Source organism: Euprymna scolopes, chromosome 12 (assembly GCF_053919585.1).
Source record: "Euprymna scolopes isolate OS-2025 chromosome 12, ASM5391958v1, whole genome shotgun sequence".
Lineage (NCBI taxonomy): Eukaryota > Metazoa > Mollusca > Cephalopoda > Sepiida > Sepiolidae > Euprymna > Euprymna scolopes.
In genome coordinates, this window is record NC_136493.1 from 143,738,570 (window position 1) to 143,763,616 (window position 25,047).

The 25,047-nt window shown below is 33.5% G+C and overlaps 1 protein-coding gene across 28 annotated transcripts in view; it reads left to right on the top strand.

Moving 5' to 3' along the window:
• LOC145291518 (RNA-binding motif, single-stranded-interacting protein 3-like) overlaps positions 1 to 25,047 on the top strand; it is a 553,599-nt gene that overhangs the window by 277,109 nt on the left and 251,443 nt on the right. For 7 of the 28 annotated variants that reach the window (XR_013869434.1, XR_013869435.1, XR_013869436.1 and 4 more), the window contains exon 1: positions 16,385 to 16,801. The exons of 1 other annotated variant lie outside the window; for it this stretch is intronic. Coding sequence is in view for 12 of the 27 variants with exons in the window: in XM_080137487.1 (XP_079993613.1) it covers positions 16,616 to 16,801 (186 nt within the window). In the remaining 15 variants the exon portion in view is untranslated. Of the gene's footprint in view, positions 1 to 15,502; positions 16,802 to 25,047 lie in introns of those variants that run through there. 20 more of the 28 variants (XR_013869433.1, XR_013869441.1, XR_013869444.1 and 17 more) reach the window with 10 other exon arrangements.

The window sequence follows — 25,047 nt, forward strand, 5'->3', positions numbered from 1 at the left end:
TCTCTCTCTCTCAAAAAAAAAAAAAAATAAAAAGTTCAATATTGGGCCAGTGCAAAAAATAAAACAAAACCCCACAAATTCTACGCAACTCTTCAGAAAGTATGTGATAGAAAAAGTCACATGACGTCATATTTTTGTGTGTAAAACAAAATCACCACGCCATCTTTTTTCCGTGACCACGTGAGCACAATAAACACACACACACACACACACACACACACACACAAAAAAAAAAAAAATAAAAAAATAACAAAGCAAAATAAACAAGAAAAAAACAAAAATACACGATAAACCTGAAATATAAAAGTAAGCAAAACATAAATTTGAGAAAATGACTGAGGACAGAATAATCAAACCTTCTAAAACTCACCTTTTCACCTAATTACAAAAGTAAAATTGATTTCTTATCGTGTATGTATCAATTATTGGCGACTCACCAAACCACTGTATCAAAACATGATTTCACCTCGGTACTTCAAGGTAGGACAATATTTTCTAAACTGGACTCGACTAAAGCTTTCTATCAGATTCCAGTAGTGGAAGAGGACATTTTGAAAATGGCCGTGACTTTCATCTTTCAGACTCTTCCAATTCAGTGGAATGCCTTCTGGGTTACAAAAACGTCACCCATATTTTCCAATGCCTAATTGACAAATGAATATGCTAACATAGACGACATCCTCATTGAAAGCCTGAAACGACACATAAGCAACACCTGCACCAAATTCTACAAAGACTACCATAATATGGGATAAGAATAAATGTAGACAAGTGCATATTCGGTGTCAAGCAACTGCAGTGTTTGAGTTACCAAAGTGATGAAGGCGGGAAAAGGCAGAAGCAATACAATTTCAGTCACCAACCTCATTTCGTCAATTGCAACGATTCATAGAAAATTCATAGGAAGAAAGCTATTGATGACAAATAAACAATAAAGAGACTGTCTTTACTTCATAGATTAGAATCATCTCTCTTGAGAAAGCCTGCATGAGACGGTTGAAACGTCAAGCCTCTAGGTCTCTCCGCCTTCATTTTAAATTTCATATCGTCGGATTTTATTCATTTTAATAATCATATATATATATATATATATATATATATATATATATATATATATATACATACACAAAATCCAAAATTTAACGGTTTAAACACCAAACAAGTGCAGCATCTCTTTCAATAAATAAACATATGTTGCACTTGTTTGGTTTTTAAACCGTTAAATTTTGAATTTTGTGTTCCAGTATCAACAGTGCTTACTATGAACAATGGATTTTCTATTATTTAACACATACGCGCTCGACCGGCGCCTCATACTATAACGGACATCTAAACCTTATAGTTCACTAACTTTTGAAGACATGCCAAGCATCACCATCATCATGGCACGTGATTAAAAAAGAAAAGAAAAAAAAAAGATTTTCCTTATGAAGATTCTTTTATGAATCGAAATATCGAATTTCATTTTAATAAATAAATATGTTTATTTATTGAAAGAGAAGAGTGGATTTTCTTTATATATATATATATATATATATATATATATATATATATATATATATATATATATATATATATATATATATATATAAACATGTTTTTCTGGTCTGTAAGAAACTTATTTATTTGATACAAGATATTTAATAATTTTTTAAGTAACTGTTAACTTTTTAAGTCTTTAATATTTGATTATCGATCAGAGTTTTTACTCTGCAGTTATTAGAGTAAACATATTATGCAAAAGATGCCAATCACATATTATGCAAAAGATGCCAATCGCGCCGGCTATTTTTGCAAAAAGATAATCTCTACATGAGGTGGCATGTCTAAGAATTGATTTTTATTCTTTTCCAAATTTCTTGATATGTTAAAAAAAAAATTAGATCGCGTCGCAAAGATCGAAAGAACTGCTAAAAGATTGTGACAGGGGTGCATCATTGATACCAACTTGATAACAACATCCATTAACAGTTGCTTTCCAAGTTCCCATATGCGGAACTCATTATCATGGGACTGTTTTTCAGCTGATTACAATGTAGGCCTCTTCAAATCAACAAGTATTTATTGATCTATCAACTTAAGTAATCAAAGTTTGTCCATTCCATCCATCGTTCCCATTCCTTTCATAGTATTGCTCATCATCCAAATGCCAATCTTGTTGGCACTTATCCTCAAGTGACGTTTGACCTTGGTATGGATACTGCACCCCTCCCTCATGAAATGGATACAGTCACAAACTATCGGATCATTTCTGTGCTGTTACTTTCGGAAAAGGTATGTTATAGTCAAGATTGGCTGCCCTTTTGGATTTTCGGTTTCTGTTGTTCATTTGGCTGGATAATTAGATATGGCTAAATGGACAAGAAAGCCATTCCTAACATAATTCTCATAGATATGAGTGAGTGCATTAGAAAGCTGTTCTCCTATCGTGAATAGGAATTCACCTTTTAATCTCACTGTCAGTGCAACAAATGGGTCGATTTTAAAAGCATACAACCATTAATTTAGCTAAAGCCCATAACAAAGAAGGTATAAAATGATGGAATAAATTGAAGTAATCGCTACAGCATGACACACCAAGCTTAGGATGAACGGACTGACAGACTATGGACAGAAAAAAAAACATCACATAGAGATGCCCAGGCGTATCTCAACAATATGCGTCCATTAAAACTGTGAATGACTTATGTGCATGCTCCAGAAAGCTTTGCCACATGCTTGAAAACAAAAATTCTGTGATGTATTACAATCTTGAACCAGTCTTTCAGTTGTCCCAAACAATATCCGGGTCTTAATCTGGTCCATCTGTTTTGTGGTCATCCGTTTGATCTTTCTCGAATGAAATCTTCTTGATATGATTTTTTTTTTTTTTTTTTTTTTTTGCATAGCTGAAGTCTGTTAGCGGTGAAACATGGCCAAACCATGTTAATTTTCTTTTCTCGAATAACGTTAATAATGTTAATATTAAGCCTCTGTATGATATTTGCATTTCTGGTTATAGTCAAGATTGTTTGCTCTTTTTGATTTCCGGTTTCCGCTGTTCATTTGGTTGGATAGTTAGACATGGTCAAGTGGACAAAAAGCCATTCCTAACTTAAGGAAATAGAGGAGTGACTTTTATTTGAGAGGAAGATAATCATTAATCAGAAGGGACCATATTTTGCTTATCATCATCGTCCTTTCTGCAGAACAGAGACTAGAAGTCAAATAGAGCAGATAATTTTGACTTTAACCCACACCTTCGCTCAATTAATATATAAGTTGCATTTAACTAAAAGTTTGCGATAACCATTGTGCTTTGGCATTATATAGACATAAAATTGCTGACATGCCGTAAAAAAAAAGATGGCGTACCATTTATCTGATAATTCCACACAAGAACAATCTATATATCTATAAAACTGTGTGTGGGTGAAAACACTTCTCAACCTATATACTCCACGAATTTTTTATCTATAGACTTGAAATTTGGTATATAGTGTATTCAGATATGTGGAAAACTTTTTATTCAATTTTCATCCAGAAAAAAATGGTTGCTAAGGGGTCAAAATTGAAAAATTGGCACGTGAGATTCATCAAATTTTTTATCTGTTTGCTAACTTCATGAATGTACATGCGTGGATCGTTTACATTATGTTAATAATAAGTTGGTTTGAAAACATTTTGTAAAGATCGTGCCAAGCTGGCCCAATGGTTATCGTACTTGACTGACTATATTTAGGTTTCGGTTTTGATTTCAACTCGAGTATTTTTTTTTTTTTACTTACGAGAAGTGAACAGTGTAGAAAAAAAAAACATAATACTCGTATGACCATGTCAATTTTTTTCTTTCTTTTTTTTTTTTTTTTTAAGAATTTAACGTTACGTTTAATACCGGGCAACGCTAGGTACATTTTCTAGTATAACAATAGAAATAACGTTTACAAATCGAAACATAACTGAATTAAGACAGCAGATCTAAGACAAGCAAAGCTATTCATTTCTCATCGGACATAACTCTATCAATAATAAATAGCAATAAAATGTATTTATGTTTGGAAATTTTGTTGAATAGCGGGGGACATTTTTAAGGATGACACTGAGTTCATATTTATACATATGCAGTTCTATTCTGAGATGCTTGGGACTTCATATATATATACTGAGGGTGATAGGGTGATAGATGCACAGTTCTTATATTTCTTATAGCACATATAGAGAGGAGGAGAGATACATATTCTTGAAAGGGTTACACAATGTTCATGGCAAGATGATTAACACATTACCTTTTAGGTGTTGAAAGATGACACATGACAACAGGTTTACAAAAACATAAACGTGATCCTTTATTCATTGGACCGGTCGAATGCTGATGACGTCAGGAATTCAAATTCGGGATCTACATAGTTTACTGTTCTTCCTTTCGCTTCCAAAGGGCCAGCTGACCACTGACTGCCAACTGACTGACTCTCAACTTTCTCTCTGACTGACTAGCAGACTGACTCTGAAATTCGAACCCATCGAACTTTATGAAGAATCATCCTTTGTCTATGACGCCAGAAGCGTGTTTCCCAAACGTGACCAATTCACGTGGTTATGCATGTTTGCCCAAAACATACTTCTGCAACAAAGAATCCTCTCTTAACCTATGTTTTTAACAATATATTTTTAATTTGTATTGTTCATTCTTTGTAGCTGACATTTTTAATATTCAGTTTTGTAAAAGAATGAACAATCAATTCTTTTTACACTATAAACAATATCTAACTATTTCTAATAGGATTTAACAATAGACGTTTTTAACATTCCGATTTCTAATATTCCAATTCTTAACCTTGCATACAAGGTTCGAGTCTCGGCTTATCCCAATCTCATTTTTCACGTTCTTCTTATTCACATGGAAAGGGGACAGCCCTTTTCCTGCAACAATTTGAGATGATGGTTGATAATTTTTATTATTTTTATTATTCAGACTACTATTACCATCTTGGGTGTTATTCTCCCAACGTTTTGGCTGATGTAACCTCCAACCTTCTTCAGATGCATTTTGTTAAATTTAGGAATCTTTACGTTTCATTTGAAAACTTTGCAAATTGAAATTCCAATTTGAAGAAAAAGTTTTAAAATTTATAAAAACTTTTTCTTTTTTTACCTTTGTCATTTTTTTCTTCTGAAGAGTAAGGCCAATTTTTGAAATTCCATGGAATAAGGAAATAATCAGTTTTTAGATTTCTTTTTGAACATTTGATTAACTAATACAGTAAATTTTATTTTTATCATTTTAATTTTGTCTTATATTAATCCTCTATTTTTAATACCGAACCCTTTATCACAAGAAGATCCTATACAATATATATATATATATATATATATATATATATATATATATATATATATATATATAAAGTAGTAGCGTTTGTGTGTGTGTGTGTACAACTCTCCTACAACCCACACCACTGAACCGATCATGACTAAACCTGGCATGATGATGGTCCCCCACCTACGGATGGTGTACACATTTTCCAAGGTAAAAGTTCAAAGGTCAAGGTCATAGTATATATATATATATATATATATATATATATATATATATATATATATATATATACATACACTCTCCTACAGCCCACACCACTGGACCGATCATGACCAAAACTGACATTATGATGATCTCCAACCTAGGAATGGTGCATACCATTTTTCAAAGGCAAAGATTAAGGTCATATTTGGTGCAGCTCTTCATAAATTCCCCCACCTAGGGATGGTGCCCACCAAGTTGGGTTCACCACCTTAAACACCTGAAGCAATAGTTGCTTTTACACCATCCACTTACTGCAAGAGTGCTCGCGGAGAGGGTACCTGAGCATACAGCAAAGTCCTGTGCAAACCGCAAGTAGTTTTGCAAACATATATATTAACCAATAGCTTGTGTGAATGCATAATCTATGTATCAAAATTTTACCTAAAAAATGTTATCACATTTCTGTACAACCTGCTGCTCCAAATGAGAAAAAGATAAAATTTCAAAAATGCCAAGTCATGTAACTTGTTTTCAAATTCACAAGTAAATCATTTTTGCACTCTTCAAATCTTGTGAATCAGTTATGAGTTTCAAAAATTTCAACAAGTTCACGAAAAAAGATTATTGCCTCACTGAGTCGCAAAGATCGGTGAAAGCAATAACTGCTATAAGGGAAAGCACATACACCCACTGTCTACTTAATTTACTTACAATCCTCATCTCAAAATTCAGAAACGTCATACAAACGATGTTGTGTTCGTTAACCATGTTTTCATCTTTTTCAGTTTAAATCGCATGAAGCATTCAAACTTTTATTTATTATCAGACCCGCCTGTCTGAAGACAACCAGCTTCTTGGACTAAAATGCACCAACCATTAAAGCTTTTGTTCTTTTCCTTTTCTTTTGCAAAACTCAATCATATTCTGCAAAGCAAAAAAAAAAATAGGAAAAGAAAAACAAACGAAAAAAACAACAATTTTCCTTTACAAAACAACCAAACCAAACACCATGAATAAATATTTGAAGATATAAAGAACTTAAAGTGTAAAACCTTTTACAAAAACGACCGGATTTTGCATTAAATAATCTGAAAATAGTTAAAGTCAGCTAACGTCTTCTCTAATTTTCTGTGTGGCATTACCTGAACCGGTGGAGAGGCAAAACAGTACCTTCGCTTTTTTTGTTATTCAACATTAATACTGTTTTGCCTTGTCAGCAGTTTCAGTAGCGCCAAACAGAAAATTAGGGAAGATACTAACTGACTATAGTCAAAATGGTTGACATGTTGTGAAGAAAGAAAAAAAACATAAATATTTGAACATCTAAACAACTTGAAGCATAAAATTTTTACTAAAATAACTGAATTCAGCATTAAATCATCTGAAAAATGGTTGTATGCTATAAAACAAAACAACTAAACCAAACACCATGAATAAATATTTGAAGAGATAAAGAACTTGAAGCATAAAATTTTTACTAAAATGACTGAATTCAGCATTAAATCATCTGAAAAATGGTTGTATGCTATAAAACAAAACAACTAAACCAAACACCATGAATAAATATTTGAAGAGATAAAGAACTTGAAGCATAAAATTTTTACTAAAATGACTGAATTCAGCATTAAATCATCTGAAAAATGGTTGTATGCTATAAAACAAAACAACTAAACCAAACACCATGAATAAATATTTGAAGAGATAAAGAACTTGAAGCATAAAATTTTTACTAAAATGACTGAATTCAGCATTAAATCATCTGAAAAATGGTTGTATGCTATAAAACAAAACAACTAAACCAAACACCATGAATAAATATTTGAAGAGATAAAGAACTTGAAGCATAAAATTTTTACTAAAATGACTGAATTCAGCATTAAATCATCTGAAAAATGGTTGTATGCTATAAAACAAAACAACTAAACCAAACACCATGAATAAATATTTGAAGAGAGAAAGAACTTGAAGCATAAAATTTTTACTAAAATGACTGGATTTGGCATTAAGTAATCCGAAAAATTTGGTATGCCATAAAATAGAACAACCAGTGAAACCTTTTAGTTGTTAGCATGAGCCATGATACAGCAAAGATATATACCTCATCCCTTCCATAATCCATACTACACACACACACACACACGAAATAAACACACACATCAAACAACGTGCTAACATGGCACACACCTGCTGATACTTTAATATCACGGCTTATCGTCGAAGCTGCTTATTGCGTCAGACTTCTGCATAAAATTCATAAAGATCATGCCCCAGGATTACGTGGTTTGCATGAAGCCCTTGTTAGTCGCAGTTATTGGTTAGCACGCAAGATTGTACGTTTTACCCCCAACACCAAAAGCAGCAAGGCTCAATGGTTACATGTAAAGTCGGGAAAGGTTTGGCCCATGACATGCAAAAGAATAGCATAGAAGCCATTTTCATTCTGTTGATTTGCAGTTCTGCGCCTGACCTATCTTTGCTTACCACATATAGATGCAGAGACGACCAGAAGACAACGGATCCTGATGATGACTCCACCTGGATTTTCACCAGTGTCCTGTTAGCCGAACTGCAGCTGTGCCAAACCTGTCTGCCATGGATTGCTCTCGAAGGAACTGGAGTTCCAGACAGCAATTTCAAAAAGATACATTCATTAGATGTTTGGAGTTACATCGATCGAAACATTATAAATTTGCTGATGAACATGAGAATAGTAGTCAAACAAACCCAAACGAAAAAATGCATTTTTGTTTGTTCATAGTGCAGTTAAAAATTTCATAAAAAACGTATTTCTTTAATATTATTAAAATACACCTTACGACAAAAATTGACAGAAAAAGTGTCCGCACTCATTTATCCAGACATATTTTTAAAATAATCAGTAATATTGCAGTATAATTAAGAAATTGAAAATCAACAAAATATACAGCAAATAACTTTTACCAAAGATATTAAAATTTAATTTTCTACCGATCTCTATAGCTTTAAAGTTCTGAAACTGTAAGCTTTGTTATTTCAAAAATTATTTTGTTAATTTTATTTAGTTGAACACGAGACATTTAAAATTAGCAATCGATTTGTTGATGCTTCTTTCTTATAATAGCGAAATTCGAAAATTCAGATATTCAATTACAAACCAATGTAATTTCCATGTTGCAGTAATGAACATATCCAAAAATTATGAAAAACGATAAGGTAAAAAATTAATTATTAATGAAAACAGTTTTCGAAGACAAGCGAAAATTGAGTTTTGCTAAAAAAGAAAAATGAAAGAAACCGTTCCAATTGTAAGATGGAAGGTAAATATTTTCTAAAAACTTTGAAAATCTTAGTAAATCTCAATTTTCGCTAATTGTCTTCAAAAACTGTTTTCATTAATAATTAATTTTCTATCTCATCGTTTTTCATAATTTTTGGATATGTTCATTATTGTGACATGACAATTAAGTAGATACCATTGATTTTACTTATTTCGTTATTATAACTAGGGCGATGACAACAGAATATTCTTTTCATTCTTTTGACTATCTGGTATATATCCGACACAGTTAGACATACTTAATCAACAGCGAACCACATCCGTCTATATAAAAACATATAAGATATTAATGGATATATACTCAAGAGTCAAAACAATAAAAGATAATATGCTGTTGTCACAGCCCTAATTATAACAAAGAAACTCCAATTTGTTTTTGGAGGTGGTCGATAATTTCAGTCTTAAAAAAAAAGAAGAAAATAATGATTAGACGGATTACTCTACTTAGGGTTAGTGACACTATAAACATTTTAGTGCTTATTTAGAATTACAATTAATTAAATATATATATATATATATATATATATATATATTTTACATGGAGGTCACCACTTATCAAGGCCCGGAAGCCACTCGGGGATAAGGGTTATTGCGTGTACAGTATTCAATGGGATAGTATCGTAGTAATCGTTAGTATTGGAGTTTTGATGAAGTGTCTTATTTAAGGGGGCGGTTCATTAGGAATTTGTTTATGTTGGACTTGAAGATATCCAAGTTGTAGTCAGGTGGGAAACAGGCAAACGGAAGAGAGTTCCACAGGCGTGCACTTCTAGGAAAGAAGCTTTGTTCATGGAATCTACGTTTTGATTTAGGCACAGATAAAGAGTGGTTGAAATTATTGACAGTGGTTTCAGCTAGATGGGTGTTTATTGTATATATATATATATATATATATATATATATATATATATATATATATATATATATATATATACAAAAAAATCTTTATAGTGTATGTACATGTCACGGAATGAAGATGTCATATTCCAAAAATTATGTAAATTGATCAAGTAGTTTTTTTTTGTTTTTTTTTTTTTTTTCTTTTTAGGGATATCAAATTTTATGAGAAAGTGAGGGGGAGGCTGGGAGCAGTCATATTGTTTGAAATTTTCCAAAAATTCAAGGCCGACAATTCAGTTCAACCCCAGAGATTTTGTTTGTATTCAAAAATAATGTTAAAACTTTTTAATCCCTAAAAATCGTAAAATTTGATTTTCTTAAAAAAAAAAAAAAAAAAAAAAAGACAATAGTTGAACAATTTACATGATTTTTGGAAATAGCATTTTCGTTCCGTGACGAGTTCGTACATCATAAAGAATTTTTTGTGTCTTTTTTTTTTTTAATCAAGTGTAAGTAAAAAAGCACCGCAATTTTTAAACAAAAATCTTTTAAGCCTACGAGTAACAAAAATCGACCATTATCTTTGAATTCATGTTCGGCTAAATGAAAATAAGGAAGCAAATCTTGAAATAATAAAATTTATTGTCTCAGAACTTTTAAACTATACAGGTCGGTAAAAAAAATTACATTTCAATATGTTTGGTAAAAGTTATTTGTTGCATATTTTGTTTATTTTAGATTTCTTGACTGTTAACTATGCTGCATGGTTGCCGAATGTGCGTGTGTGTGTGTGTGTGTGTGTGTGTGTGTGTGTGTGTGTGTTCCCCATAACTCGCAAATGGCTAGACCGATTTTTATGAAATTTCAGACAAAGGTACTTTATGTGCCTAGCAGTGTTCTTAGATAGGTTTGTATCGGAATGTCTTTGATAAGTATCGATGGTCGATAATCAAAATAATCTGATGAAAGGCGATTTTGACCAAAGTTAACACCTTACACAGCCTAACATCACAAGTGCATTTGAGAAGTTTCATTGTCATACAAGCCGAAAGGCCTGACATAAAATCAACAGTAGGTTCTTTGATATGACAGAGGCGCATTCAAAATAAATGTTTCTGTTTAAAGCACAATGGAAGCATGATACTTGACTTTTTATTTTAAACTTAAATTCAAGCCATTATCACCATGCAAGTAGTAAGGCCACGCATATAAAATCAACACAAGGTTCTTTGATATGACAGGGGCACGTTTGAAATGAATGTTTCTGCTTAGAACACAACTGGATCATGATACTTGACTTTTGTATTTGAAACTTTAATTCAAGCTGTTATACATAAAAGGAATTTTATAAAATCAACAGTACAGTGCAATGTAGACTAAAATGTTTTGTGGACTAAGTCACTGTGAGAGGCATGTGAAGCTTCCTCTCGGTGCACCGTGATGGGCCCCCAACTAAAGCAGATAATCAATCGATTTGACTGAAAAGTCAGCGATTTCACCAATTTTAATAACAATAAAAATATGGAAGTGTGAAAGATTCATTGAACATCATTCAATCCCGGGCAACGTCGGGTCTCCCAGCAAGTATTTGTATAAAATCATGCAATTACGTCAGTAGTTTAAGTTTTCGTATACAGGCTGGAATGATAAAATTGTCACCCTAGAAAAGACGACATGATTCCATTTCCGTTTGATGAAAACCAGTTTCCTTTTTTTGTTGCAGACAGACTAGTTGGCCAATTGTGTACAGATTCCAAGCGTGATAGGAGCCTTCTGTCATGTCTGGAAATTACACAATGTTCAACGAGTGAGATCGGAGATGCACCACTGTACCACTCATGCTCTCTACCGATCCAAGTTATGACAACTGGATTATTGCCAGCACACTCAAAATGCAAATCTGGACAGTTTAATGCTTGAGGGCACAGCTCAACGAAGTTTCTGGCCACGGTTATGGTTTTTGGTATGGTTTCAAGTGAGGGCCACATCATGCCACCTCACAGTTTGAAAGTCAACACCAAATTGTAACTGGATGTGCTGAAGAGTGCGGTGATCCCCTGGTGCAACAAGTGGCCGCTGGCAGATCCAGGATGTGGCAGCAAAATTCGGCATCATCCCACTAGTCTAAAGATACCCAGGCTTGGCTTCAGAAGGAGTGCTACAGCTTTATACCTTTCTTTTACTGCCCCCCCTCCTCTTCCAATCTGAACCCGCTGGACCACTTCGTTTGGTCATATGTCGAGAACATCACCAAAATGACCTCCCATAACACCAAAGCCAGCCTGATCGCCACCATCCGCCAAAGTATTCATCGAGCTCCTGCCGGTGGAAAAGGCATGCTCCCAGTTCCGGACCTGTATTCAGGCGGTGATTGAGGCTGAAGACGACTACACTGAATAAATGTCATACTACATAATCAAGTTACCTGAACTGGTTTTTTAAAATAAAGTTTTAAAATAAAACTGTTGTGTTGTTTTTTGGGTGACAAATTTATCGTTCCACCCTGTATAGCTTCTTAATATTTTTGATGATATAAATTAAAATTAAAAAAAAAAAAAACCCTATCGTTGACTTTTTCCCCAAAATGTCAACGATGGGTATTTAGTTATGAGTGAAGGATTTCTGACCGAAGTCATTTTAGGTAGCGGGGTAAGTCTACTGTGGTTGTCTGGTTTGCTATGTGCTTTTTCACTTCCCCAACCGACCACTTAAAATCGTTTCGTTCATGGAGCTAGAAAAAAGACATGTGTTTTACTCGTTAACTTTGCATGACGAGATTTAAATAGATATTTATTTATAAACAAATACACATTAGTCTTTATTATAGGGTGTAAGATAGCATAAAATGTGTCAGCTTATTTTGATAGATTAAATGCTAGCATCATGGTTTTCTTTTACAACTGAACGATGAAATCGTCTTAGTTTAATACTTTTTTTTTATTTTATGTGCGTGCGCGCACACGCATGCGCACGCGCGCGCGTGTGTGTGTGTGTGTGTGTGTGTGTGTGTGTGTGTGTGTTTGTGTGTGTCTAACAACTGACACAGGGGTTTCATTTTAGTAAACAAACAAAAGTTGATACCTTAATTGCGCTAAAGAAGCTCACCTTTCCTTAAAAAAAAAAATTAAGAGTTGACAAGCAAAGCATTGGTAATAAAATAAAACTTTGTCGCACAAATAATTTTTGTTGGCGTTTTAAGACGCATTTTTTTTTTAAATTGATATCATATTTGATGTCATCACAAAAAATGAAGCTGAAACATGATGGAGGCTTTAAGCACCCCCAATAACATTACAGATTAATTAAAAACAAGTTATTGCTTTAAATCATTATTTCTGTTTTTATTTATTTATGATTATTATTTTCATATTTATTTTAATATTTAATATTGTAGTAAGGATTGAACCTACAACCCCGTAGAAGACACTCACTTGATTGTAAACCAACCAGCTCTCATATGCTACGACTGGCGGAATGAGAACAATATGTCCCCCCACCCACCCACCACCTCTATCATGGATTAAATAGTTCAGTTCAAAACTCCGGCCAGAATACATATTTTGATAAAGATGCGTCTGAAGAAGGCCAGAGTTTAGAATGGCCAGAAACGTTTTGAATATGATCATCCAGATGAGAATAGTAGTCTGAATAATTCAAATAATGCAACTTATCAATCCTTATCAAAAGAAAATTCTGAAACAGTTTTGTTTGCTTGTTTGCTATAAAATATAATAAAATACATAATCATTCAATGTTTCAACATTCCCTCCCCCCCAAAAAAAAAAACTGTTGTAATTATTTTAATAGACCGTTTTATTTATTTATTTGTTTTTTTTTCTAAAGTTAAATACATTTTCTAAAATCGATTTGTTTTAGAACTTTTTTGTTTCAAGTTCTACAGAAATAAACTAATAATTAAAATTGGCAGAAAGCCAGAAAGCAAGTTTGTGATTTTTATGTGTGAAATTTACTTCTGTTAGATAAATTACATAAATATTTTACATCACGATGCAGAATCAAAGAGGAAAAGCTGAAGTTTTGGGCCCGAAATATTTTATTTCTATTATTTGTTAAGAAAAAAAAAACTAAAAAAAAAAAAAAAAAAGAATCTGGAATAATATTAATATTTCAACGTTGAAGTTTTATTTTAGTAATAATTATTGTGCTAATAGAAGTGGTTCTGGTTCACACAACGGGTGTTAAAAAGAAAACTTTTAAAATTAAAACCCACGTTTTAATTATTCATCAAATCAACTTAAAGAAACAAGGAAGAAGTTTTATTTGAAATCTAAAAACGGTTTGTCCGCAAATCTAGAGCAATGGAGATTTGGGAGGAGGGGGGGGGGCATTTAATCCGTGAAAACGACATTTTAAAACTAAACACCATCATTCTTAAATGCAAACTTTCCAGGTTTTGCTGCTGTTTTATTTGTTTTAATCTTGATAATCATTTTATGGCATTTTGTTTTGTTATCTTTATTTCTAAAGTCTGATCGACTTTCTTTTTTTTTTTTTTTTTTCAGGAAATAACTTTTTTTTTCTTTCATAATAACAACCGGCCATTTTGACTCGTGTTGAAAGTAAAGATGTAGTTTTATTTTTATGGAAATAAATATTTAACAATGCCTTTCAGGGTGAACGAAGAATTCCTATAAAATTTATAAGAACTTATGGGTACCTTCACCTCTGTTTGTTTTTATGATAATAATTATTGCAAACAAACAAAGATTAAAAAGGTGAACAAAATCAAGTTTTCGTTAGCTTTTCTTTCTCACCACCAAAAGGTTTCGGGTATTTTGGCATAATTCAATCGGAACTACGCTCGACATATTCCCAAACTGTCTAGTCATAACTATACCGACGTAAATTATTCTAAAGGAAATACCATTAATAAATTATTCAACAATTTTACTTATATCTACTCATTTGTGACCTATTTGTGTTAATATTTTTTTAAGAAGTTTTAAGCAATTTAATCGAGACTATCAGTAAAATAATCCGGTTATGAATTTATTTCCTGTAATAGCTAAACGCGGTTTGTTTTAAATCCCGACCCACGGCAAATTAAACTGATTTAAACTTGTTTTAAATATTTGGCGGCCCTGAACGAGAATCCCCCCCCCCCTATAATTTTAACCGGTATGCAGTTGGAATTTTTTTACGACCAAACCCCGCATAGTATAAACACCCCCAACCTCCCTATGTTACAAACAGCTTTCGGAATAAACACCCACAACCTCGAAAAATTTTACTTTCTTGTATAAGTTTCGACGAAAATTATACAACATACTAAAATATGCTATAAAAATTGACAGGTTTGTCGTTTAAGGAGAGGTTGATTCTCGTTCAGGTTCGCCAATTTTTTTTTTCCCTTCTTTTACGCGAATAGACCACAAATTAGTAGGTAAATCAAATTGCCCCCCACCCCAGTTTACTTTAAAATAATATGAGTCAGTGATGATAATGATTACCCCATATTGACACCCCACGTCAAAAAATAAAGTTTGTCTTGTAAATCTTTGTAATAATTTCCAGGTTGTTTACAAGTGTTTAGTCATAGTATTGGCTGATACGACACGAACACATAATTGTACAACTGTAGCTGATCCGATTTGTGCGTGTGTCGCTTGTCAATATATATATATATATATATATATATATATATATATATATATTAGTTACTGTGGTTGCAGATAATTTTCTCCTACTTCAATAATAAATATTATCAACCTGTACATCATTTACCACTACTACCACAAAAAATTCCTTTCTTTTCTTTTTTTCTTCTAAACTCTTTCACTCACTCAGCGAAGTGAATAAAAAGCTCAGCTGCCTTTCCTTTCGCCATTCACCTGCCTCCCACTGCAGCAAAGCAAAGCTGCAATCTTTTTGGGCTAGATCGGACACGTTTGTATTCCCTGACAGGGTGACCCCAGGCGACTGGCAACAACACAATCCCCCTCACCACCACCACCACCACCACTTCCATAAGGAAGCAGTAATGCCTGGGAGGATGACATGAGAATACTCTTCCCCCTATTTCCCCTCAAAAGACTGGATGTGACAACGAACAACGTTGGTTTTTTTTTTTTTAACCTGGGAGAATTCAACTCCCTCCGAGTGGGGCACTCTGAAAACGTTATAAAAAATATCTTGGACCGGACCGGATCAGTTGACATCCCCCGGTAGGAACACCTCTTACGATAAAACGATCTTACCTCCATAAGGAGGAGGTAACGCCTGGGAATATGATCACTTTTTGATAACGAACAGGCCCGTGCCAGTTGAGAGTGAAAGATATGCATCTCACGATATATTATAAAAACAATGTACATCTTTTTCTGATAAAAAAATCTCTCCATTGTGTAAAATAAATAAATACACACGCGCAAAGGAATTAATAAAAGTGATTGGAAGGGTTCTAAGGGGTTGCAACTGAAGAGGGGGAAACCGTCCTTAAAGATCAAGAGGAATTATTCGTAAACAAGAAACAACGCTTTTACGCTCCATCAGCGCACTTGCTTTCCAGCCATCATCATTATTATTATTATCTCTACTACTGTTCCTTGTAAAGAGAGGTTGTACTACTCTTTATTTATTTTATATATAATTTCTCGGCTTAGTAGTAGTAATTGTTGAATTAAGTACTTATAGATTCTCATTCCTTTCTTCCCACCCCCTCTCGTTAACGTTGGGCTTGTCCTGCTGCTGCTGCTTTTCGTGTGGATATCAGTGCGCGCGTGCGTGTGTTATGTGAGCGAGAGAGTGAGTGCGTGAGAGGGAGAGAGAGCGATTTGTGTCGTCGAAAGAACCGCACGGACGGACGGCCCGAAAGGAAGAAGAAAGAAAAAAAAAAGTGTACTCTGTTGCCAGTCCCCCCACAAAAAGAAAAAAAAAAAAACGAACCCGTGTGGGTCTCTCCCTTTTTTTCATTCATCCTTCCTTTTCAATCTGATGGAATGAATAACCGGCCGGTACCTCCTGCAATCACACACAGGTGGATAGAAAAATACAACAACAGATCTTACGCTAGAATGTCGTCGTCGTCGACAAATATCAGCGGAGGCCGACCCACGAGGAATACAAACCAGAATAAACCCGATGTGATCCCTTCACCCACCATGTCCGGCTCACCCAGGGGAAAGGTAACTAAAACTTCGCATCACACCTTTTTTCCGTCTCCCCCATACACCCCCATTTCTCAAACAAATGCCCTGAACTTATGTTTTGTACGTTTTTAAGGAGGGGGAGGGGGACACCCTCAACTGCTATTATCACCTTAAACCATGGTTAAAATTCGCGATTTTGATCTGTCTTAACGGATCATTAAAAAAAAAGGGGGGGGGCAATGTTTCTAACCCCTCCTAACCCTCCTTAACACACTAATCCACTCTTATAACCAGATTTATTCAACTCTGCCTTTTTTTTCATAACCTGATAATACGAGATGTAACAACGAAACATCTTGATTTTTTTTTTTTTTTTTTTTTTATAAAAATAGAAAAAAATGTGACAAGTTTAACTTTTTTTTTTTCTTAGTTGAGATTAAAAAAATTATCTGGGGTGGGGGGGGGTCATGTATTTTAAATAAATCGATCAATATTTTTGTATGCGTGTGTGAAATAAAAAAATGTATTTAGAAATAAATTTCATCGTTTGCGAGTGGTTTTTTTTTTTACCGTCAATACTATAAAAATAAAGACGAAATATTTCCTTTCTGAACTGATCTTTCATTTTTAGTTTCATCATAACTCTTTCTGTCATGTCGACTAAGAACGAAGCTTTCATCACACACATACACATCTATATAGAGAGAGCGAGAGCACCTATAACACATTTATTTTAAGATTCTAACTTTTTTTTTAACTCTATCCGAAAGCATATCGAATTATTTATACAAAATCTGATGTCTTGCTGTTCCGGTTCCGATAAATAAATTTTGCATGATATATATTATTTCACTCGGCGTGGCGATTCCCTGTAACTATTAAATGCAGACGTCTGTGTAGCTTAATTGCCATAAAAAAAAAATGATAACGCATATCTATCTTTGCGTCGAGATTATTTCAGCTCCACTTTCTCATGGTTTTTATTTTTTTTTTTAAATCCTACGAAAATGCCGATTTTAAACTAACTCGAAAAATGCATCGAAGTTTGTATACATCTAAAAAATTATATTTTTCTCTCACGGTTTTTGCACTTAAAACAAAATTCCATATGTATTCTCTTTCATAGGTTAAAAAAAGAATGAGAACAGTTTTATTAACTTGATTGTTTTGAAATAAGCAATATCTTTGATGCTGTCTTTCCTTCTCTTACGTCTACATTGCTCGTCTTTTCATCAGTCTATAAGAAAAAGGAATTTCCACACATTTTAATATGGTTTGTTCTTTTTAAAAAATTAAAACTAACTATAACCTTTGATTGTTGTCATTTTTTTTGCCTTTTAACGCAACAAATCGACTTTAGTGTTTATTTATTCATAACAACATCCGTACGAAAACCCATTTCTCCGAAAATCCAGTTTAAAAAATATATTTCGTTTCTAATTTTTAAATTTTAATTCGTTACGTTAAAATACTCCATAAATCACATTTTCTGTTTCTCCGAATTTTTCACTCCCTCAAATATTCACTTTTATTTCCAAACCAAGTATATTCCATATTGTTAGCTCAGCAGCAGAGATGACATTTCCCATTATTTTTATTTTTTGTGCATTCATCACTACCAATCCGTTTTGTTTTTTTTTTTGTTTTTAAATACAAATGCAAGAAAAAAACTTAACAATTGTACGTTTAGTTATCATTCAGAGTATTTATCCGCATTTAAAATAATTTTTCTAAAAAAAATTCGATTTAAAGAAACCCGTTCACATTTCTCATCACCAATGATACAAAAGACATCGTGGTTTAAAATTCCTGAAATTAACGTCCGTTTTTTAACGGGTCTTTCTTAAAAAAAAAAAAAAAAAAAAAAAAAAGTCTTTCTAATCGTGCCCCTTACCAATTCCAATCTTACTAAATTTATTCAACTCTGCCTTTTTTCTCCTAACATATTTCTTTTGTCTCCCTGTAATCATTGTGAATGGTACACACACGCACTTGCCAAGTGAAGTGGAGTGCGTGTCATTATTTTTATTTTTTTTTTTTTTTTCACGGCCGATTCTCTCTCTATCTCTCTATCTCTCTCTCTCTCTCTCTCTCATATATATATATATATATATATATATATATATATATATATATATATATATATATATATAAATTTCTGCCCTACTGATCTGTCATAATAGTGGGTTTTGTTTTTGCTCAGTCGCAAGATTATTATTGGTAAAGTACTTGAGTAAGCGTTTCGGCTTCTGTTTTTAACTCGTTCGACACAGCTTTTTTTTTTTTTTTTTTTTTGTCGAAATAAACTAGTGGCTCTTAGTACTACTGGATTATTCATCTTTTTCTACTAGAACAAATGGGTGTGGCTCCCATGAATGGAGAGAGAGAGAGAGAAAAATATGGACCGGGGAGGAAGGATGTTTGGATATGATGAGTTCTCTTCGATATTTTTATTTGCAAGTTCACTACTCTATTCCTCCGATGCACTCGAGTTTATACGTTACTTTTCCTTATCGAATACAGGAATATCGAACACGCACACGCGCACACAAATACTATACAGTGAAGATTTGATTTATTCATTGATACCGGCGGTTCCAGGTTTGGGAAATCCGGCACGTTTGACAAGGAAGTATTTTACAGCTCCGTCCTCAGACAGCAAGCATTTTACTTTTACAAACGTATTTAGTCATCTGTGGTTATTCCTCCTCATATACACAGTGATGTTTAAACAAGTTTGGTATATATCCGCTCTAATAGTGCTCAATAACGAAGTAGTTATTAGAGTTGGTAAGTTATTCTTACATCACAAGTCCAGGTGTTTCTTACATCACAAGTCCAGGTTTTTCTTAGTTGACTTAGCCGTCGACTTGTCAATCTAAACCAAACAACTCATAAGTTAAGAAAAAACAAACTCGAACCAACATTTTAAGCCATTTGCATTTATCTATTTCGTCTCCAAAACAGTGGAACCGTGCTCGTCAAATGCTTGCCACTCGTTTACTGAAAATTAGCCCGGTTTGGAGAGGGGGGGGGGGTAATTATAATGCTAATGACATAAAAATATTGGTTTGAGTTTTTTTTTTTTTTTTTTTTTTTTTTTTCCAGCTTTATAATCCATTGAGTTCTCTCTCTTATCAAAAATATTTATCCTTCATGAATCCGACGTAATACCAATTACACATCCTCTCTAAATCAAGCAGAGGGCTCCATATTCTATATAGCTATATAATACATTTTATGTTACTAAAATAATGTACGGTTTTAAATGAGATTAAAACAAAACAGATCATTTTTATTTTTTTGTTTAGCGATCATGGATGATGATTGATGATCATTATCATCCAATATAACGCCCTAACATTAACAATCAATTTGATCCGGGTTCAAGTTATATTTTGTTTTTTAAAAATACCCGTAATTCTCTTGGACTCGTAATTTTAGCCGAGTGAATTTTGGTGCTAATGCAGTCATCCGCGCTATTTTTTTAATTCGTATTTCCAAGTTTAATTAAAGTTTTATGATGTCTTTTTCTTTATTCAATTGTAAGGTTAATGTACAGAATAGGTACAAAACACCCCCCCCCATATTAAGAATGGCTTTTTAAATAATAACGTTATTTCAGCACGGATCAATAAGTGCATGCATGAGTACCTGAATTTTCATTAAGATACAAAGAGTTTTCAACCAAGTTTTTCCTTTTTAAGTCTTAGGTAATAGTTCCCTCCCACCCCCAAATGAAACCGTATCGACTTTTATATTTTTTTTTTATTTTGAAGAGATTAAAAATATTCATGTGTACCCCCCCCCCCCATCTCTAAAAATTAAAAAAAAAAAACGCAACAAAAGTTGTTAGGAATTAAATTTCATTGTTTCTGCTCATTTCACTGACCATCGTTTAGGGTTTTTTTATTCTCTCTCTCTCATCGTTACGTTTGCCGTTTCGCTCTTTGAAGTATACATTCTTTTTTTATTTCATATTTTGTTGTCAAAAGTAGACAAATCTTATGTGAAGGCTGACAGGGATACTTTGAATTGCGAAAAAAATTGCCTCAGTATAGTTCTCTTTTTCCTGACAGAAAAGATACTGTACTCTGATCCTAGCCCGAAGACGGAATTTGTTTACCTGCCTCCCTCATAATACAGCAAAGTTAGACACAAGGTCACTTTTATAATAAGCATTTCACTCTTCTCCCAAAAGGGACACTCTTGATGGTTGCAAAAGTTGGCATGAGAGCGCTTCTTCTTCGTGTGATCAACAATATCACTCCTTCCGAAATAAGGAGACAGTGCCTGGGAAGACAGCTTTCTGAGACTTATTACTAAAGATTTATTACAATTTGAATTCTCTACAGGAATCTAAGGTAGTAGACGAAAGCTTTCCAAGACCGAACAGATACCACACTTTGAATTATTTAACAAATTAGACGCAAAAGGCAACCAAAAGTGTGTGAGGAGTTTAGTGGTCATCCCTTGTCTATTCTTTATTTTGACTCGTTCGTCAGTAACTATTTCTTTCGTTGGTTGCACCCCCACAATACCATAACTTGCTCCCTATCCTTAGTGATCTAAAAGATACAATCGTATTAGGAAAAAGATGGAGAGTACGACAATAAAATTACCAACAATCCACACACACACACACACACACACACACACACACACACGTCGAAAAAAAAATGATATAAAATCAGCCCTTTTTAAGAGTACATCGGAGATCGCCCAGTATTTTCTGGTTTGTTTAGCTCTAAAAACTGGTCAGTCCCTAAGTAAAAGCAAAATAAATAAATAAAAAATAGAGGTGAAGTTTCAAAACTGATATCAAGTAATCCAACGTAACAGTGTGGCACTACTGCACATCCGTATTGCTTACGAATCATTCGATACGCCCCCCCCCATCTCAATATACCATTCTTGGAACCAATTATAAAATTCACAATCATTTCTGAAATTCAACCATAATTGCTGATTTGAACACCAAGCTTAAGTCATGAATTGTTCAATAGTCTGTTTTATCGTCATTTGTCGTAAAATTCTAGGTTGAATAATGTCTGTTCCAACAAACTGTGGTTATCCAACGTGCAGCAGTGCAGCACTAACAAAATCTTGGGTGTTTGGTTGTCGAATCGTAAATTAACTTCGAACAACAAAAAAAAATACTTGCCTTTCTGATTGATAAATGTTATTTATACCAGACAAATAATAAACAAACAAAACGTACAGTTATTTATATAGTCAGAGCCGTCTTTATTTGTTTTGTTTGTTTGTTTTTTACTGGGCGGGGGCACTGTTTATCAAGACTCAAAGATGACTCGAGGATAAGGGTTGATGAGTGTTGGGTGGCCGGTGAGATAACACCGTGATTATCGGTAATGGTGGGATGCAGATAGCGTTTATTTATTTAAGAGAACCGCTCAACAGGAACTTGTTCACGTTAGACTTGACGATTATCATGTTATAGTCAGTTGGGAAACAACCCCTCGGTAGTGTTCCACAAACGGGCAGTTCTGAGAAATAAACTTTGCTTATGGACCTTACATTTAGTTTTGCACATATAGATTAAAGGAAATTGTTAGTTGTTGTAGCTAGACAAGTATCTGCTGCAAACGTTCTACATGCATAGTATAGAATCTGAGTTGAATCCCTGCCATAAAAATACCGATAGAGATAGACTCGTTATGTCTCTTTTGTGAGAAGGAAGGAGTGGTGCAGAGAACAGGGCTTCATCTACTAAACGCAATTTAAATAATTTATCTCTGGTGAATCAGTCTAGTAGAATTATTCTCCTTGGTATGTACTTAAGATTCTTTGTTGCATGAAAATTAATTGCGCTCTCATATTCATAGTGGATGAAGACTCCTCATCCTTATTGATGGCTAGGAATTGGTCAGGACTAAATATTAAAATCTATTAAGAAAAGATTACATTTTTTTGTTTGATTGGATGCTAAAATTGAACTTGAACCAACCATAAAGGTGTGCTCTGGAATCTCAGCACCTGTTACATGAACACTTGTCGATTGTAACAGTGTTTATCAACCACTATAGGCTGTATTTATTTGCTTCTCCACTGAGCAAATTAGGCACAAGGCCGTTTTTTAATGTGGAGAGAGAAGCTGGAAGGGAAAGGGGACCAGCTCCCGAGAGGTGGGAAATGAGAGCTGGATAATGAAGTCCATTTGGTATATAAGGTTGTCCCTACATGGATCAAAAGATTGCCACAAGGACAATGGTCTTTGATTACAGCATCTGCTGGAACAGATACTACACTTTGATCTTGACCCGAAGGCCACAAAGGTAGGCTCATGGCAGGGTGGGGATTAAATCTAGTGTTGACCGCTATGCCATAGGTTTTTGACAAACGACACAAGAACTGGCTATGGACTACTAAACATAGCAACAGCTTATACACAATTGTAAGAATGAACTCTTGCACACATGATATTTTGAATTAATTCTTTACTTTTGATTGTTCTAACAAAGGCATGAATCGAATTGATTTACAAATAGATTTTGTCATTTTTTTTATGATTGACCAAACATTTTTTAGAGTTTGTAATAAAATAAACAAATATGAAAGGTATCTTTACTTTATATATATATATATTTTTGACAAAAAAAATCGACCAGGACTAAATATCAAAATCGAAAAAAGAATTTTTAACATTTTGTTTGTAACCCTATTTTCCAAACACATTTTTTATGTAGTTTGTAAAAAAAAAAAAAAAAAAAAAAAAAAAAAATCTATTTAGCTTAACATTCACAAGCCATGCGAATTGGAACAAATACATCGAATACATTGTTGGCTGTCTCAAATAAGGTAGGCTCCCTCTACCGTGCTAGAAAATTATTTGCACCAGAGAGTTTCCTATAGTTTTACAAAGCCACAATTTGCCCATTCATGGACTATTGTTGCCACATCTGGTCTGGTACATTTACCACAAGTCTCTTGCTCTTAGAATACAAAAAACGAGTCTCAAATCTAATAGGTCCCATATTATCAGCTATGCTCCAACCTCTGTCCCATCACCACAATGTTACATAGCTATGTCTTACAAGTACTTTAGTGGAATGTTTGATGAACTAACACTTCTGTTCCTTTGCTACATATTCTCAATTAACCCAACAAGCAGCAAAATCCAACCTCTTTACTGTTGAGCTCCTTAGATGCCAGAAAGCCTACTTTAATAGTTTCTTCCCTCTGACTGCTAGACTTTAGAATTCCTTCTCTTTTTCCTGCTTCTCTTACTCTTACTGTACTGACATGCAGAAGTTTAAATGTAATGTGAACGGACATCTTGCTGCTCAAATCCTGTTAGACACGATCCAAAATAGTAAAACTTGAATGTTCCAAGTGGCAATATGCTTTGTTTGCAAAGGAAAGCGTTTAAAATCATGTCAATGATCAATCGGAATTGGGAATCAGAAAAATAACTGGGGGTATCGGAATCGGGGGAAATTTTGAACCTAATTTCTGATTCCAAAAATGGTTATTTCGGGTTTTCTTGACAAAGAAACAAACACAGATGTATTTATTTATAAGAAAATTGTTTATTTATGACATAAGACTAATAGTCATAGGACTAAGAATTCCATTCTCAGATTTAATATTGACTTTCCCAGTCTAATTTAATTTATTGTAAGCAAAGTAAATTAGTTTACTTAATCTCATTCCCTTTAATAATTAATTCATAATCATTGGAGCACCTAGTTGATAAGTATATAATACCTCATAGCGTTCACAGTTTATTATCAAAAGATTTAAAATGCTCCTGACAAGTATTATTATTTATGTTTTTTTTTTTCTGGTGCCGGCCTGGTCCCGTCATTAGTGTATCAGAATTTTTGTAGGAATTTTTGACACCCCTATCACGAAACTGCGAATAAAATATAGAAAAAACTCGTAATTTCTCTTTTAAAAGTGGGTTACTTCCAAAATAAACTATTAAAGTTGTTTTAAAAGTAATAGAAATATTTATTTTTATTTTTTAAAAAACAGTAATGAAATTAATGGAATTTTACGAGCTCAGTATTTTTCAATTTTTAAACTTTAAAAATCTATCAAATTTTTTCTATTGATTCAATTTTTACGATATTTTCAGGGTCGATGTGAAATTTTATGCTCTTTCCAATAAACCGATTATAATATAGACAAACGTTTTTTTTTTTTAATTCACCCCCCCCTATTTTCAAGTGTCTATTAAAAAGTAAATAATTAATTTACTCACCAAAGTTTTATATATCACAAATTGAAGATAAAAGATCAATAATATATTCAAAACA